Below are 18,218 nucleotides of genomic sequence, written 5' to 3'. Positions count from 1 at the left end.
TCCGTTACTAGTAGTCTTTATAAAGACGTGGCGTCGCAGTGGCAGGATGTTTGGCCCCAGAACTCAGAGGTACCGGGTTCGAATCCGGGGTCCCCTGATCTGTCCTGTTGACGTTGTGCCCTTGGGAAGGTCACTTTACACGGCTTTCCTCACTTCACTCAGGTAAAAATAAGTACCTAGCTTCGGTTAGGGACGTCCCTCGGATAGGAAGTTAAATGGATGTCCCGTGTTTGAGGAGAGCCATACCTTGAGCACGTACAAGAACCCACCACACTTATCGTAAAGAGTAGGGGTCCTTTCCGCCGGTGTGAGTGGATCATGTAAATCTTTACAAATATGCAGCTAATACTGTTCGGTACAAACCTTTGTGTTAACCCATGAGGTGGTTTACCGGGTATGCAATACAAACAAACAAACAAACAAAACAACTGTCTACTGAGCCCTCGCTGGAACTTGTTGATCACTAGAAGGTTGCTGAAAATCAAAGTTGCCAGCGAGTCCAGCATATCTTTCGTCTGAAAATCTACCATGATGTCAGGTCGGATAGGGCTCGATGACCTGCAAATATTGTGCGCTCCTCGAAAAATTGCGCAGTGATTGAGAGGATGATATTGATATGGCGGCATTGCTGGCAAAAAGTCCTTAAGAGCAAGCAGATCAAGACTTCTCGTGCGAGATGCTGTGTGATTCCAAATTCGATCACGTTCATTTGACACGTGGGGCCGTGCGGCGTCACGACAGGGCGTCAAAGGTCCTGAGTTTGAATCCTGTCATGTCACCGACCTTGTTCCCTTGGGAAAGGCAACACTTAACACCACTTTTCTTACTCCACCCAGGTGTAAAAATGGGTACCTTACTTAGGTTGGGTAGGTGAAAAGCAGTGGAAGGAGAGGGCAGTCTGCCTTCCAATACAGACTGCCCTAGACACTCGAAAAGCCTATGGGACTACCTTTTTACCTTTACCATACCTTATATTCTAAAATCAAAACTACATTTGGTATAGAAAACTACCTCTTATTTGTTAAAAACAAAAATTTCGTGACCAGCATCACCAAACTGAGAATAAGTGCACACTGTCTAGAAATCGAAAAAGGACGACACCGCAACATACCAAAAGACCAGAGACTATGTCCTTCATGCCAAGATAGTGTTGAAGAGGAATATCACTTTCTAATGATATGCCCTACTTATAATGATGAAAGACAAAAGTTAATGCAATTAATTACATGCAAGTCGAATATTACCCTGCAGTATCAAGTGCCGATACTTTCAATGTACTTTTATCTATCCAGATAGGACAATATATTCATAACGCTATACAAAAAAGAAACTGTACTACTCCTAAATGAGATTTGACGAACGTTAAGTCGCAAAGTAGCCTAGAAATATGCAATATGCTATCTAGAATAGTTCAGTTTAGTTATCACTCTAGATTATATTTGATATAATAAAGTAGTAATTAGAATTGTGGAAAAATACACATAGATTGTTAATTATGTTACATGTACATTGCCATCGTTGTCACCGATACAACTGTCGTGCAAATAAAATCATTCATTCATTCATTTTATAATGGAGTTAGTGTATCCTTACTGAAAAAAAAGAAACAATTTAAGGTTACATATCTTCTCTCTATTCATTGCCTTTGTCTAACAAACGTTAGTAAAACTTTGTCCGGGATTTACCTAGTCTTCGCCAGGCCTTTCTACGGGGGTAATGGTCGTAGAATTCGGCAAAAGGGGGAATAGTTGGTCAGGAGATTCAGTTCGCGCAAGCAGGTTTAAACGTCCTTGGTCCACAGGAAGGTTAACATTTCCGACTGTGCCAGGCCAAAGAAACTATATGGTGCCCAAACTCCCCTCGCAAAATTACCTGGTGGGACAACCACCTGCCGGAGGTAACCATCTCCAGTCACAAGCCATTACATTCAAACAGTCCCGTCCATTTTTACATAGTTTACCTCACCCTGTCTTCAGCAGCCACCTGACCCCAGCAACCATTTTTCCTCGGTGCCTTGAGCCAGGTTGCTGAATCCAGGTTGTATAAGGCTCCCTACAGCTAGCGTAGTTAGTCAGGTAGAGACTATAGGATTTACTCGAAGTCGAAGCTGAGCCCTGTGTCGGCCATCTTGTCTTCATACTCAGAGTCAAATTCGCGGCTCTGCTCCGGTGTAAAGTAGTTCTTCCAGTCACCGATTTTACCTTTAAAAAAAACAGCAAAATATTTCACAAATAATCTCATGGAAGACAAAGCGACATTAGGTAAGAAAGCTAATTTAAAAGGTAATCCCATAGCCTTTTTGTGGCCGTAGGGGCAGTGGGTTGTCATCCACTGTGCGTAGGGCACGGTATTGGAAGGCGGATCCGATCCCTCTCCTTAATTCAACCGGCTTTTACCTCCCCAACCGAAGTCAGGTACCAACAGACACAGAGACCAACAGACAAAGAGAACAATACCTCCATTTTCCATGGAGGCAATGATTGCTTTGACAAGAACACACCCTTTCTGGTAAGGTGAGGGTAATATGGGATGGATGATTGAGAAAATCTCTCCTTCATGGTCTGGAAGCTGCAGGCCTCGGCAACGGCTTCGACAGCGTCGTCACTCAGATTCTTCTGCAGAAACGAGGCTATGGTCCTCACCGCCGATGTCAGGTCCTGGTATGGGTAAACGTAGCGGTAGCAATTATCGTGCTGTACCTATTATCGTCCAAAAGCAAGTTTTCACGAGTACATATTAAAGAACAAGATCCTTTGTCATGACTCCACTTAACAGACTCTACTTAGCTGATTTCATTCCATTATGTTTTGTTATTAGTTCATTATGTCAAGGCACTTATTTGGTTATATGACATTATGGTTATGTTATCTAAGTTACTCCAGTTTTATATCAATTTGTAGTTCGCATATTGTTTTGTTATTTCTTGCAACCTTGTTTTGTTATTTCTTGCAACCTTGTTTGAATTTTATGTAAACAGCTTTGTTTGGGGTTTTTCCCCCAGGGCTCATTGAAAATCGCCAGCTGGCGACATGATTCCCCTGGTGAAATAAATAAATAAATAAACAAACAAACAAACAAACAGAAAGCAATGAAATTCAACATGGGCCAAGGTTCAATAATGCCACGGCTAAAGCTAGCCTGATTTAATCGCGCTTATAGCAGCCGCCCTGTAACCGGTCAGCCCCTGGCGGGAAGGGGCCATTACAGCCCCGGACAGCTGGAGTTTGCGTTATACAGACTAGGCTAAAGCGTGCGTAAGGAACGCCTCTGTGTGGGAATTCCCGTCTGGGCTGGTTTCCAGGCGATAACCTAACCTACATATGTATTCGCAGGAGCAATAGTAGTAAGCTGCAGAAATGATGACAAATTCAATTGTGCAATATTAATATTAATAGAAATAGATTTGCATATAACTGAAATATTGATGGCTGATGCACAGCACTTTTTAAAATCTTGGTCCAACGGATTGTTGATCTGATTAAGGGGCCGACCGCGGAGTTTTAAACTCTTCATTTTGTCCCAAATGTGTCTTTTTTCATGTTTATCTGTGGGGAATTAAGATGATGTTGGACACACCCTCTCCTGGCCCATGTTGAAAACGCGAATCAGCGCTCCCAAAAAAAATGAACGCCAGCGCTCCAAGTTGAAGGCGACAGAAGCGTAATCCACGCAGGAAATAGGTTTGGTACCCTTGGTAAAAGTAGCTGTAAAGGGGTTTTTTCTAGGATATGTTGGTATTTCTGAGCTGGATGTTACAGGTAAGGGTTTTTACCTTCTATTTGTGTTGAAAAATCAGACTTGGATCCATGTTTGTGGTGTCTGTAGGCAGTAGAAGTTTGGTGTTTTTGTGTAATTATCAGGTAGAGAAAGCGGTCAAAGGTCATTTTTTGTAAACACGGCTGGATTCGTAGGGCTTGTGCCGATTAGAAAGTTGAAATTATGCTTTAGATTGAAACTTTAGAGACCTGACACCCCTGCCAATGCATGTTTTCATGGACTAAAACTCAGGTAGGTGACTTTTGACAGCTTCTTTCTTATAGGATTGCCATATATTAAGATAAGAAGCTTCATTACGCTTCTAGGGCCTGCAAGAAGACTGCAAATTTTACAGCTAGCCTCTACCAGTCTCCAGGCGTGGCTGGAAGAAGTAGAAACGGGCCAAATGGAGGAGTTTGTCAGCCGATAGATACAGTGTAAAAACCCAAAGGCGAGTACGCCGCTCCAGGGCTTCGGGAATCCAATGCGCTAACCACTAGGCTAAAAGGTCCAGACCGGTTAGACTGGTCAGTTAGTGGAGGTTGATCCCCGCTGTTACAACAGTTTTCCAAGTTTCAAACTGTATCTATATATTGGCTGGCAGACTCCTGTAGTTGACCAATTTCTAGTTTTCCAGCCCCGATTGAAGCCTGGTATAAGCTAGCTACTCTCATCTCTCACTTACTCTGTTCATATCCTCATATTTCAGGAACAGGAAGTGTGGATCGTCTCTCATCTGCCACCATCCCAGCACGTGGTCGTAGTACGGACCATATACAGCTGGGAGTGTACAAAGAAGCATCATCAATTAATGAACATCAAGAAACTATTTTGCATAGTCCTAACGATGGCTTCGGTGGCATGTGGTTAGGGTACTTGACTCAGAACCTGGCGGGACTGACTTCAAATCCCTGACAGGTCCTGATGTTGTGCTCTTGGGAAGGGCACTTTAAATCAATTTCCTCACTTGACAAGTTGACACAGGTGCAAATGAGCACCTAGGTTCGGTTACGGACGTCCCCGGATAGGGTATTAAACGGAGGTAACGTGTTTGGGGAGAGCCAAACCTCGAGCACGTAAAAAGAACCCATCACACTTATCGAAAAGAGTAGATGTTCATCCCAGTGTGAGTGGATCAGACAAACCTGGTGTATTACGCCATGAGGTGGTTAACCGGGTATGCGATACAAATAAACATGTGTCGGTAGGATATAAGAAGTAAACTTTCAAGGAATGTTACTATAGAATAAAAGAACAGTAACAAATTTTCATGAGAAGTAAAGGAAAGATGATATGAATAGCTGCATATAGAAGCAATTTCCTTCAAAGCACGAGAAAGCGTGCATGTACATACAATCATAAAAATGAGCGTTATTTTCACCCTTTCCATCGAGGAATTGCCTGTAGAAGTCATCCCAAGAGTCCTGAGACTGCGAAAATGGGTTATGTCTTTCAAAGTTGTAGTAAGACACCGCCACGTCCTTAGGGTTCCGCATCACAACAATAACTCTAACCTGAAACACAAAATAAGCATATGAAGAAAATAACATAACGAGGTCACAACTATTTATTTCACTTTTGGGATGAAGGAAGAAACAATAGCTATCTACCACTCAAAAATCACGACCGTAGCAGAGGTCCGTGTTGGAGGAGGGACACACCCCGAGCGCATTAAAGAACCCACCACACTTATCAATAACAGTAGGGGTTCATCCTGATCAGTGAGTCGATCTAAGCAATGAGCCTGTTCTTACGCAGCCTGTACCTACCGTACAAAACTGGTGTGATGTGCCCAAAAGAGCTTCACCGGTTCGTAAAAGCGATACCTCAGTTAAGAATCAGTAGTCATAAGTTGAAATAGAGACGGGCAGATATTACAATATAGCCCCTGACCAAAGGTTTTGCCCATATTGTCCAATGAATATTGAAGATGAATTTCACTTTGTCATGGAATGCTCTAGATATGATGTTTTACGTAATAAGTTATTCACATTTCTCAAAACAAGTACAAATTTTAAGAGTATCGATACTACCGACCGTTTTGAGTATATATTTAAATGCAACAATCCACACAATACGAAAATAGGTAAATATCCTAACGACTGCTTTCACATTAGGAAAAATACCGAAACTAATGATTAAACCAACTCGATCATAACTGTTACGCTATATCAAAATGTATGCTAGCCCCTATTGTATTGTATTGGTGATTAGGATGCTATATCAAAATGTATGCTAGCCCTTATTGTATTGTATTATTAATTAGGATGTTAAGTTTTATTCTATACTTCTACTTTGTATTATCTTTACGAATTCTTGCCATACTTTTGTACCATGTACAATTGTCGTGCAATAAATTTCTTCTGCAAAACAAACAGACAAACAAACAGACAAACAAACAAACGTTTCCTACGTCTTTATCAGGCTGTGCCAAACCGGGCGGTGCCATGCGCCTCTGCAGGTGTGTGGACATAGTCCTGGGCGATGACGTGGGTGCTGACGTCAGTCTGACGTGACCTACGTCACGTCCAGTCGGCGTTTGAAATGAGAACTCAAGACCGGCGGCAAACCCACGCTCGTTGGGCGGGCGTGTTGTTCCATGCAAGATCCCGTACAAGATTTCGTACAACAAATGCGTTCCTAAGGCAAAAAGTATCGTTGAATTTCTGATTAGTGTACACCACATTTTGATGTTGAATATAAAATCTCCATCAACATTAATCCGCCGGGTTACATAAATCCGCCACTTTGAAGAACAGTGGGTTTGAGAGATCTCTAGCGCAGCACTCCCTAGGTATGCACAGATATGATATACAGGAGTGCATTATACTAAGAGACGTTGGATTGGCGATCTAATTGAACGTGTATTTTCAGGGTGGCGGAATTATGTTCCCTGATGGAATTATGTCAAAAGAATGGCAAGCGCTTAATCTGATACTTTTGACAATAACATGTGAAGCGTAGGCATCAACAATCATGTTTCCCATTTCTTTAGTATGTGTAATTATCTATCCTAACGTATACGTACGTGACATAGCACGTCGGTTTGGGAACACAAAGCAGTGATCATGAGAACACTTGTCGCATTCATGCGCTATGTATATATTCAGGCGAACAATTACGTTGTGTCCTCCGGGACCACATACCGTAGTTGTATAACAGATGGGGCACTTTACACTGAGTCCACTTTAACCGAACTAGTTCGCTTACCGTTCCCAGTCTAAAGAGGATAATCCGGTTTTTCCAGGAACCGCACCAGACCACATCCCAACCCCGGTCTAGTCCACTTCAGCGGGGGGGGGGGCGATGCGGTTCCTCTGTGTGTAAAGAGGAAACCGACTGGGGGAGCGCTTTCGCGGTCATGATAATGATATGCTAATACTAGTGTAACGGACCATTTCTGGCCTGTCCCCCACCCCTAGGTGAATCTCCGGTGATACCTCAAGGAGCACTCACAGACATGCAGACAGTTCCAACAAGTCTTTATTCATCTCTCTCTCCTCTGACCATGACGTCACTGGAAGAGTCTATATCTATTAGGAAGGGGGGATGAGTCCACTATGGGCTCTTACACTCTTCCCCCCTATGAACAAACAAAACTTCTCCTGAAGTTTACAATAGAACATAATGGTGAACTTCGAACAATATGGCCAAGATAAACGTTATATACTTTTTTAAAAATTTTACATGATAAATGCAGTGCTGCAAAAGGACGAGACTGGGTAGGTTCAGCTGCCGGTATGCGACCCTGGGGTAAGCCATGGGCGGCGTGAGAAGCACAATAAATGTGTACCAGAGCGTCCCATACCCTACATAATTATGATAATAGAAAGCAGTGCTGCAGAAGGACGAGACCGGGTAGGTTCAGCTGCCGGTATGCGACCCTGGGGTAAGCCATGGGTGGCGTGAGAAGCACAATAAATGTGTACCAGAGCGTCCCGTACCCTACATAATTATGATAATAGAAAGCAGTGCTGCAGAAGGACGAGACCGGGTAGGTTCAGCTGCCGGTATGCGACCCTGGGGTAAGCCATGGGCGGCGTGAGAAGCACAATAAATGTGTACCAGAACGTCCCGTACCCTTGTCCGTCAAGGACTGTACACACCTCAAAGTGTGAGTGGAAGACGAGAGAATATTTCTCTGTCAACTTCACAATGTCCCACAATTCTACAGTTACTCAATCTAGCATCTCTTTCACATCAATATAACTGACATCATCTAACATTTCTATCACATCACTATAACTGACATCATCTAACATTCCTATCACATCAATATAACTGACATCATCTAACATTCCTATCACATCACTATAACTGACATCATCTAACATTCCTATCACATCAATATAACTGACATCATCCAACATTTCTAACATATCAATACAACTTGAAAGAAACAACAATACAGGCTTCAAAACCTAAACTCCCTGTGTATGTGCGGTTGCCTGGCAACAAACTTCATGGTGTCGGGTAACATCAGAGACATCAAAGGATCATGTATGTATGTACGCGTGATTTTGCAAATTTTACCTCGATTTTGCCAATAACAAAAGCTACCGTGATTATATCAGAAGTTTGTATGACAGTCCTCTGTAGATGATGTTAGGAGTCTTCTGCAAACGGCGTTGTAGTCCGCCCGGTGTTGTAGTCCGCCCGCGAGACGCGTGTTGTGTTTAAGCGCTGACGGGTCTAGCAGGCTGGTTGACGGGGTGTCGGGGGGCCCGACTCGGCTGAAAGTCCTCTGTAGGTGATGTTAAGGAGTCTTCTGCAAACGGTGTTGTAGTCCGACCGGGACGCGAGACACGTGTTGTGTTAAGCGCTGACGGGTCCATCGGTCTGGCCGGCTGGTTGACGGGGCCGGGGCCCGCGGGGTGTCGGCAGAGTCTCTGGGGTGTCGGGGAGCCCGACTCGGCTTCTTCTTCTTCCGCTGATTGGAGCCGATGGCACATGAATGCCAAGAAAACTTGAGTCATTGACAGGTCTTGGCAGAGGTTGATAAGGAGAGGCTGACAGCAAATAAAACTTGCAGTCCAATTGTAGTGCTCGGTTGGGAGTTGAAGTCGGCTGGCAGGCGCTCGAGCTTCCCACATCATGGCGCGCGCATCATGGCGGCGGTCTCAAAACAACAGCAAAAGTTTTCTTCCTCCGACCTTGCTACAGTTCGGGGGTGAGGGACAGGCTTACCGGGGTCACGTAGGTCCAGATCCCACCGCTGCCACCAGTGTAAGACTCCAATCATGGTAGTCAAAGACGATAGGAGACGAATGTGACGGGAAGAAGGTCTATAATCAGGAACACAACATAGAACAAAGACTCTCTCTTTTTCTGGGTCGTACCACTCTCCTCCCGGGGGGTGGCGGCTTCAACTATTCGAACTTTACACTCTTCCCCCCTATCTAAAATAAAATTCTCCTGAATTTCAACCAAGTTATGTGTATCTTTAACATCCTGTATCTTTGTTTTAAACATAACCAACGTTAATAACAGCTAACGACTTCTCTTTCTTTAACATCCTGTATCTTTGTTTTAAACATAACCAACGTTAATAACAGCTAACGACTTCTTTTTCTTTGGCATGCCTACTATGCGTGGACAACATAATTCCGTGACAAACAGTTCTAACTGTATTCTAGCAGGTATAGAATTTGACATGGAATGTTCTGGTATCTAACACAGGTTGCTTCGTGAACTCAAGTCCCAGTGTTGTAAGTCCTAGCATCTGGTCGACGAGAATACCTCTGACATAGTCCAGGTTAAGCGGCGGCCTTTAGTCCATAACACAGTCGATCAGCGAACCTTGATGGTCTGGTTACTCGGCGGCCATGCCGTGTGGTGTGCTGATTAGTGTCTGCTACAGAAGTCGCCTGTTGAGGAGCTTGGTCCTCAAAGCTGTCGCACGCCAGTTGTGACGTCGGCGCGTCGCCGGTGGGCACCGGCTGACGATCCCGATGCTGCGCCACGGTTGGCAGTGTGTAGCAAGGCTTCAGTCTGTTATAATGCACTATTTTCCTGCGGTTGCTTCGAGCGTCCTTGATCCTGTATGTAACCCCCGGTTCTCCATCGGAGTGTAGTCGTTCCACGACTACAAATGGACCTTTCCACCGGGGTTTGAGTTTTCGGCGTAGCGCCGTAGGATCGTTGACCCACACCTTGTCGCCTGTCTTGTATGGCCTGTGGGACGTAGTGGAGTCGTATGCAGCTTTCTGGCGACTGCTTGCTCGTTGCATGTTTTGTCTTGCGTGAGCGAAGGCTGTGCGAAGACTGCTTGTCAGAGTTTTGACGTACGACCTTGCCGTGGTTGTGGGCGGCGCTCCCGGTGGGGTCGTGCCAAATATCACATCAGCGGGAAGATTTGCCTCCCTTCCATGGGCGAGGAGGAAGGGCGTGTAGCCGGTGGAGGCGTGTACGGATGTGTTATATGCCAGTAGAACATGAGAGAGATGGTCGTCCCAGTCGTCGCCCATAGGCGATACATACTTCGAGAGCATTGCTTTCAACGTTCGATTGAAGCGCTCCACTAGTCCATCCCCTTGGGGATGGTAGGGGGTTGTGCGGCTTTTGGCGATACCCAGTGCAGCGTACAGTTCTTTCATTAAATCTGCCTCGAACTGACGACCTTGGTCGGAGTGCAGAGAGGACGGGACACCATGTTCTCTGATGTAGTGGGTAAAGAGGACTTGAGCCACTGTAGGGGCATCTTGGCGCGGAATAGCATAGGCGTTAGCATATTTAGTGAAGAAGTCCTGTAACACTAGGCAGTACCGATTTCCCTTTTTTGATTTCGGAAGTTCGGTCAAGTCCATGGCCACCTTCTTGAATGGGCCATCGGCCCGAATGGGTTTCAGAGGTGCTCGAGCTGAGGGTGTCGGTGCTGTCCTTGTGGCACAATGTTGGCAGGCGCGACACGACCTCTTGACGTCTTGGTTCATGCCCGGCCAGTAGAAGCGGATATATACCCTTCTCAGTGTTTTTGTGATTCCCAAGTGTCCCGAGCAAGAGCCATTGTGTAGTTCCTGCAGAATGGCGGGCCTTAGGCTTGCAGGTGCCACCCGTTGATAGATCACGTGGCAATTTGCGTTGGGTTTCCACCGTCGGTACAGGACACCGCGTTTGACCACGAGCGAATGGTACTGGTCCCACAAGGCTTTCAGAGATCGGCCTCGTCGACTGATGGTGTGCCATGGGGGCCTGCCCTGGCGTTGTCTCTTCCATTGTATGATTTCTGAAATATCCTGATCCGCCTCTTGTGCCTGTTGTACCTTATGAGGCAACGAGTGTCCGTCGGGGGAATCCGTCGGCGGGGGCGGCAGTTGACCATCAGGCGGATCGTCAAGTGGCACTGTTGGCTGTTCGGCCGAAGGATCGTGGGGTAGGGACGGTGGTTGGTCGACAGCGGCCACTGACGCTGGCAGGCGCGATAGAGCATCGGCACGGGGTAACAAGTGTTCATCTGGGGGATCCGTTGGCGGGGGCGGCAGTTGACCATCAGGAGGGTTGTCAAGTGGCGCTGTTGGCTGTTCAGCCGTAGGATCTTGGGGTAGGGTCGGTGGTTGGTCGACAGTAGCCACTGACGCGGGCAGGCGCGAGAGAGCATCGGCGTTGCTGTTGGCTTTTCCCGCACGGTAGGTAAGGTCGAACTCGTATGTAGACAGTTCCACAGCCCATCTAGAACGCCGTCCTGTTGGATCGTGCGTAGTGAGCTTGTTGAACCACCCGAGTAAGGGCTTGTGGTCAGTCATGACAGTAAAGCGCCGTCCCGCGAGGTAGGTGCGGAAGTGACGGATGCTCCACACGACGGCCCACATCTCCCGGTCGAACGTAGCCCATCGCCTCCCTTGTGCAGTGAGCGTACAACTGGCGTATGCGACCACTTGTTCGCCACGGTCGGTGGTCTGGGATAGCACTGCTCCAACTGCGGAATCCGACGCATCAGTGTGTAGCGTAAATGGTCGGCTGAAATCTGGGTATGCCAAGATCGGTGAAGACGTCAACGCTTCCCGTAGGGTCTCGAAGGCTGCCTGACAATCTGATGACCAGGAAAAGGATGAGCAATTTCTTGTCAGGACGTGCAGAGGCTCGGCAATCTTGGCGAAGTGGCGTACGAATTTCCGATAGTAGGACGCCAGCCCTAAGAAGGATCTTACGTGAGCGATTGAGGTAGGGGTAGGCCAATTGCGGACTTTGTCCGTGTTGGTTGGATCGGGTTGGACGCCATGTCGGGAAACCACGTGGCCAAGGAAGTGGACTTTTGGCTGCGCAAACTTGCACTTCTCGGCGTTGAGTTTCAAGTTGGCAGAACGGAATCGGGAAAGAACTTCCTCCAGGACCGTGAGATGATCCTCGAAGGTGCGTAAAAAGAGGATAATGTCATCAAGGTAGGCTAGACATGACCTCCAGTCTAATCCCGCCAGGAGGAGTTCCATTAACCGCTGAAATGTCGATGGCGCGTTCGTGAGGCCGAACGCCATGACTGTAAATTGGTACAGGCCACGGCCGGTGGTGAAGGCCGTCTTCTCACGATCGTCCGGATGGACGGGGACCTGCCAGTAACCGGCCGTCATGTCCAATGTTGTGAAGTATGCTGAGCCCGACAGGGCATCGATGGTGTCGTCCGTCCGGGGAAGGGGATGAGCATCCTTGACTGTTGCGTGGTTCAATTTTCGGTAGTCGACACAGAATCGATGGGTGCCATTTTTCTTTCGGACCAGGACTACGGGTGCGGCCCATGGGCTTTGACTGGGCTCGACCACACCCGCATCCAGCATCTCCGCGACTTGCCGTTGTACCTCGGCCTGGCGGTGGATGGGCATTCTGTGTGGTCGTTGTTTAATTGGCCGGTCATCATGGGTAATTATGCAGTGTTGAGCGAGGGACGTGCGACCTCTGTCCCCTGGATGACGACTGAAAACGTCAGAATAACGCTGGAGGAGGTCAGAGAGTTGGCACGCCTCATCCGGGGAAAAGGTCGGTGGTGTCGACACTGGGAGGCGTGGTGCTGGCCAAAGGATCTTGTTCGGCGATGTCATCATCGTCTAATGGCAGGAAGGATCCCAGTGGCATGGCTGCTTTCAGCGTGACAGGTTCATCTGATGTGTTGGTCACCTCACAAACGGTTTCAGAGTTGTTGACTGTGGCGACCGTTCTGGCAATGGCGAACCCTTTGTCGGTGTAGGGGCGTGGTTCCAATAAACCAGCGTAGTCATTAGGGATGGCGCGTGTCGCCATTCCGGGTGTAAGGCGGACCGGTATCGCCATGACGGAATGCGGGGGCACTAAGGTGGTGCGACATACAGCGGCATGGCAAACTGTGGGAAGCAGCTGAGATGACGTTAGGAGTGGTAGGGGTTGTCCTCCGATAGTCAGTGTACCCCTGCCAGCATCAAGGATGGCCTGTTGGGAAACGCAGAAGTCCCAACCGAGGAGGGCAGGTTGATCTGCATCACGGACGACATGCACGGGATGAGTTGCTTCACGGTCGCCCAGGTGGATGTGTAGGTCAATAACTCCAATAGTGTCCAACACTTGACCGGTGACTGACCGCGCCGGAGTAAATTGCTTCATCAGGGGACGACACCGCAGATGGGGGATGGAGTTATACAGTTGTTCGCTAATGAGGGAAATGGCTGATCCTGTGTCAATAAGTGTGTTCGTGGCTGACCCCTCCAAGATGGCGGAAATGTGGGATGTGGGCGGGAATCGGTGGGAGGGGTGCTGTGAGGGGGCCTGCGGTTGGTCTACTGATGCCCGGCCCGCGGCATCAGAGGAAGGTCGTTTCCCTGGTCAGCAAAACGGACTGATCTGGAAGGTGAGCGGGAGTGGTTGCGTTCTGAAGATGGCTGGCGGTATGGAGAGCGAGACCGCGAGTCAGTGGAGTGACGGTACGGGGAGTTGGGGCGGTCTGAAGACGACTGGTGGTATGGAGAGCGAGACCGCGAGCCAGTGGAGTGACGGTACGGGGAGTTGGGGCGGTCTGAAGACGACTGGTGGTATGGAGAGCGAGACCGCGAGCCAGTGGAGTGACGGTACGGGGAGTTGGGGCGGTCTGAAGACGACTGGTGGTATGGAGAGCGAGACCGCGAGCCAGTGGAGTGACGGTACGGGGAGTTGGGGCGGTCTGAAGACGGCTGGCGGTATGGCGAGCGAGAACCCGAGTCAGTGGAGTGACGGTACGGGGAGTTAGGGCGGACATTGTCCGATGGGTGAGATGGGGAACGGGCACGAGTGTCGGTAGTTCCGCGGTATGGTGAACGTGAACGGCTGCTGGCGAAGGAACCGTTACGGTACGGCGAGCGGGAACGATTGGCAGGCGGTTGGCGGAAAGGTGAGGTGGAACCGGAGCGGGCTTCGTAGTAGGGCCTGGGTGCTGAGGACAGATGCTGGCTTCGGAACAGGTTGGTGAGGATAGAGACCTGCTCGGTCAGGGTGGCCACGGCTGTGTGCAAATCGTCTCGCTGGACGGCATTCACCGGTTGCTCTCGAGTTTCCCGCGGGGCAGAGGCGGCCACTGCTTGCTCGTAGAGGGTGGCAATCTCTGCAGCCTCTTCGATGGTGGCAGGGTTTCGCTCCATCACTCGGAGGCGCGTGGCAGCATCAATGCCTTGTGTAAAGTATTGGAGGGCAACCCCCTTGATGGCAGGCTCGTTGTAGCGTTTTGACGCGTTTTGATGCGTTGTAGCGTATGCACGCCGGACCAGTTCTTCTAGTTCTGCTGCGAATACGATGAATGACTCACCAGGTTGGCGTTTCCGTTGCGCTAGGGATTGTTGGAAACTGAAGGTAAACCTGTCTTGAGAAAAGGCATGTGACAGCATCCCGAGGAGGTTGGTGTAATCACGGCGGATGTCCTGTTGGAGGCTCTGGAAGTATGTTAATGCAGGTCCATCCAGGAAGGTGGGGAGGATACGTGCTCGTACGTCAGGGGTGTACTGATGGGCGTCTGCGTAAACTTCAAATTTACCAAGCCAGACATGGAAGTCTTCCTCCCCCTTGCCAAGGAAGTGCGCAGGTAGGTGCGTTTTGAGGTGTAGTGGGGTAGCTGGAACCGGCCCGGAACCTGTCTGTGGTGCGGGTGGTGGCGGTTGTTTCCATGTAGCACCTGACGACATACCGGGTGGTGGTAGTTGGTATGTAGCACCTGCGGACGTACCGGGTGGTGGTGGTTGTTTGAATGTGGCACCTGGAACTGTACCGGGTGTTGGAAATCGGTATGTAGCACCTACCGAAGTACCGGGTGGTGGTGGTTGGTATGTAGCACCTGCCGAAGTACCGGGTGGTGGTGGTTGGTAGGTAGCACCTGCCGAAGTACCGGGTGGTGGTGGTTGGTATGTAGCACCTGCCGAAGTACCGGGTGGTGGTGGTTGGTAGGTAGCACCTGCCAAAGTACCGGGTGGTGGTGGTTGTTGGAATGTGGCACTTGGAGATGTACTAGGTGGTGGTAGTAGGTATGTAGCATCTGAAGACATATCAGGTGGTGGTGGTTGTTGGAATGTGGCACCTAATTCTAACGATGTACTAGGTGGTGTTGGTTGCTGTACTGTCGCACCTGAAGGCGTAGGAGCGGTTAAAGCTGGTCCGGGGAACCGCTGTGTGAGACCCGCCTAAATAGGCGAAGCCACTAGAGGTGCACGTGAGTTTGTCGATGTCATCGGGTTATAATGAGGAAACGAAACTTCAGAGTCAATGACAAATTCCCCCGGATTGTTAGTCGATGTCATACGACGAGATAGCCCAAGCTACGGACGAACGGGAATGTGGCAGTAGCCTACCTTCTGCTGGGAAGCGTACAGGTTTCAGAGCAGAACGCATGTGGTCCGGGGGGGGAGGGGGGCATCGGCCAGACGGAGCTGCGGGAAGCGATTTTTCCGGCAGGGACGAGTAAGATTAGTGGTGCATCGACGGAGAAGGTTCGAACACCGCTGCCATCAGTGTAACGGACCATTTCTGGCCTGTCCCCCACCCCTAGGTGAATCTCCGGTGATACCTCAAGGAGCACTCACAGACATGCAGACAGTTCCAACAAGTCTTTATTCATCTCTCTCTCCTCTGACCATGACGTCACTGGAAGAGTCTATATCTATTAGGAAGGGGGGGATGAGTCCACTATGGGCTCTTACACTAGTAAGCCTGCGCTAGCGATAGAAGTATATTTTCCTCATTCTGAAACGTTTGTGCAATTGTCATTGAAAGTTTTCGAATGTTTCAAATGCAATGGCCTGCCACCCGTGGCTTCTTCTTTGGTGTTCTCCTATGACCCGATCAACGTGCCCGGCTTACAGTACAGCCAGCGCGGCGAGGACGAACGCCGGCGGGTTCAAGCTTGGTCTTGCCTGTCCCTGTACATGCGTCTCATCCTCCTTTTTTGGTTTGGCCCGCACGCGGCGTCTCATATGCCAGAAAACGCTTGTAGCAAACATAAGAAATATGAACTACTGCAAGACATTTTGAATCACGCGCGACTGTAATATCTTGCACCACGGGTGGCGCACTGCCCTTCCACCCGTAGGTCTAAAGACAACCGAACCGGGTCGGAACCGGTTGGGATTATTTGAAGTGGACTCAGTCTTAAGTGCCCTCACCCGACGAATAGAAAAAGATACCCAACGTTGGATGTCAGATAGTTGGGCCCCTAGCGATCGTACGATCAGGACGATTCGGCACCAGGGCTATGACTATCTTTCTAGAGTCTAAAGTGTTTTAAACGTTTCACTGTCAAGACGGCTACTGTAACTCTGATTCAAAATTACCCCAAACCCTATTTCCAACTCTAACCTTAACATTAACCCTAACCATAACCCGAATCGTCCTGATCGGCTGACCCCAACTGTCCTGGTTCAGTATAGCCCTGATCCATTCATGTCATGATATACCCCACTTTCCTACCAGCCTTGGGATATGCCACAATGACGATGTCCCCGTCTCTCATGGCGAAAGTCTCCATAGCTCTGATGTTCTCGATCGGGTTCGTGGCTGACTCTAGCGTGACTCCCTTGTACTCGTACCTCCTCAACGGAGGCATGGCAGCGCCTAGCTTGGGCGACTCTGGCTCTGGAGTCTCTTGCGAAGCCATTCTGAAGTGTGTGGACAGTACTCAGTCACTCAGTGGCGTGATATCGATCTTGGCCATCCGAAGTTCGACCGTTCGGGGTCAAAAGCATACATGCATGACCTCTGAACTTGACTGAGGGTCTGCATGCCTTTTTCCGTGAGGCGTAGCGAGGTATTTTGAGTTTTACTAATTGAGTATTATAATTTATTCCAAATCCAGCACAGCCTACGTATAGGGATGTGCGACAATTCAAATAAGCGTCGCCTGACCTCTAAAATTCACTTTTGTTAGCTCTCCCCATGCAGACTCCATTGACTGTTGCTTTTGTTTGTGTGCAGTCAGCACCCCGACCAATCAAATCACGTGAATCGCATAGAAACTCAGATTCGTATCAGCCATTTCCCGACAAATTCCTTTCTAAGTTGCGTTAAGGACTAAATCTGACAAAACTAACCAGTAAGATGCTGGAAGGTGTCAGCTTTCCAGAAATGTTTCAGATTGGCAATTTTGGCACTTTGGAAGTAATAGAAGGTGACCGCGATTTAATGTTTACAAAAAAATAGTTATCTCCATGAAAAAAGGCTTTTTCATGGAGATACTGTTTTGCTTGCGTTTGGTGTTTGTGTGTATGTATGTGTCACCGGACGCTTAAAGTCACCATAACTGTAGAACCTGTACATGGATTGTAATGATTTTTGGTATGTGGGTGGGTGTTAGGCGGAGGAAGGTCAAGGTCGATTTTGGGCCCCCTGGCATGTGTGACTGGAACTGCAATGGCGTATTTGTTAAAATCTTCAATGTAGAAGAACTGAAGAGTGGATCGACAGATCGTCAAGTTCTTTGGTACACAGGTAGGTTAGACCAAGTTGTACACACTTAAGTGCAAACTATGCAAATGAGACCGAATTTGCATAAGTAAGGAGGTAAAGCGTTTGCATGGGTGTCGTCGGATGCTTCAAGTCAGCATAACTGTAGAACGTGTAGATGGATTGTAATGATATTTGGTATGCGGGTATGCGCTGGGAGGAGAATGGTCAAGGTCGATTTTGCGCCCCCTGGTTTGTGTCCCTGGAACTGCAATGGCCTATTTGTAAAAATGTTCTAAAGGGGTATAACTGGAGAGAGGAACAACAGATTTTCATGTTATTTGGTACGCAGGTAGGTTGGACAGAGATGTACACACTGAAGTGCAAATCATGCGAAGTTAGTGTGTTTGCGTGTGTGTGCGCGTGTGTGTATGTTTGTGTCACCGTGTGTGTATGTATGTGTCACCGGGCGCTTAAAATCAGCATAACTGAAGAACGTGTGGATGGATTAAAATGATATTTGGTATGTGGGTAGGTGCTGGGAGGAGAAAGGTCAAGGTCGATTTTGGGCCCCCTGGTATGTGTCACTGGAACTGCAATGGCGTGTT

At 48.5% G+C, this 18,218-nt stretch overlaps 1 protein-coding gene across 1 annotated transcript; it reads right to left on the bottom strand.

Annotated features, from left to right (window-relative positions):
- Positions 1-497: 497 nt before the first annotated feature.
- Positions 498-16,893, bottom strand: LOC136432305 (sulfotransferase 6B1-like). Its single transcript, XM_066423498.1, has 6 exons — positions 16,639-16,893; positions 6,170-6,396; positions 5,138-5,270; positions 4,442-4,536; positions 2,501-2,657; positions 498-2,201 (listed from the first exon to the last, which is right to left on the bottom strand). The coding sequence occupies exons 1-6, from the start codon at positions 16,823-16,825 to the stop codon at positions 2,092-2,094; spliced, it is 909 nt and encodes a 302-aa protein (XP_066279595.1). The 5' UTR covers positions 16,826-16,893; the 3' UTR covers positions 498-2,091.
- Positions 16,894-18,218: the final 1,325 nt, after the last annotated feature.

Source organism: Branchiostoma lanceolatum, chromosome 4 (assembly GCF_035083965.1).
Source record: "Branchiostoma lanceolatum isolate klBraLanc5 chromosome 4, klBraLanc5.hap2, whole genome shotgun sequence".
Taxonomy (NCBI): domain Eukaryota; kingdom Metazoa; phylum Chordata; class Leptocardii; order Amphioxiformes; family Branchiostomatidae; genus Branchiostoma; species Branchiostoma lanceolatum.
This window is presented reverse-complemented; position numbering and strand designations above follow the sequence as displayed.

Bases quoted from the DNA above. Each gene is read 5' to 3' on its own strand.
- LOC136432305 (XM_066423498.1), bottom strand. From the start codon at position 16,825: ATGGCTTCGCAAGAGACTCCAGAGCCAGAGTCGCCCAAGCTAGGCGCT. The intron at 6,397-16,638 runs GTAGGAAAGTGG...TTTTTGCCTTAG, and splicing joins TGTGGCATATCCCAAGGCTG to GAACGCATTTGTTGTACGAA. The intron at 2,202-2,500 runs GTGTGTTCTTGT...TTTTTTTTAAAG, and splicing joins CCCTCACCTTACCAGAAAGG to GTAAAATCGGTGACTGGAAG.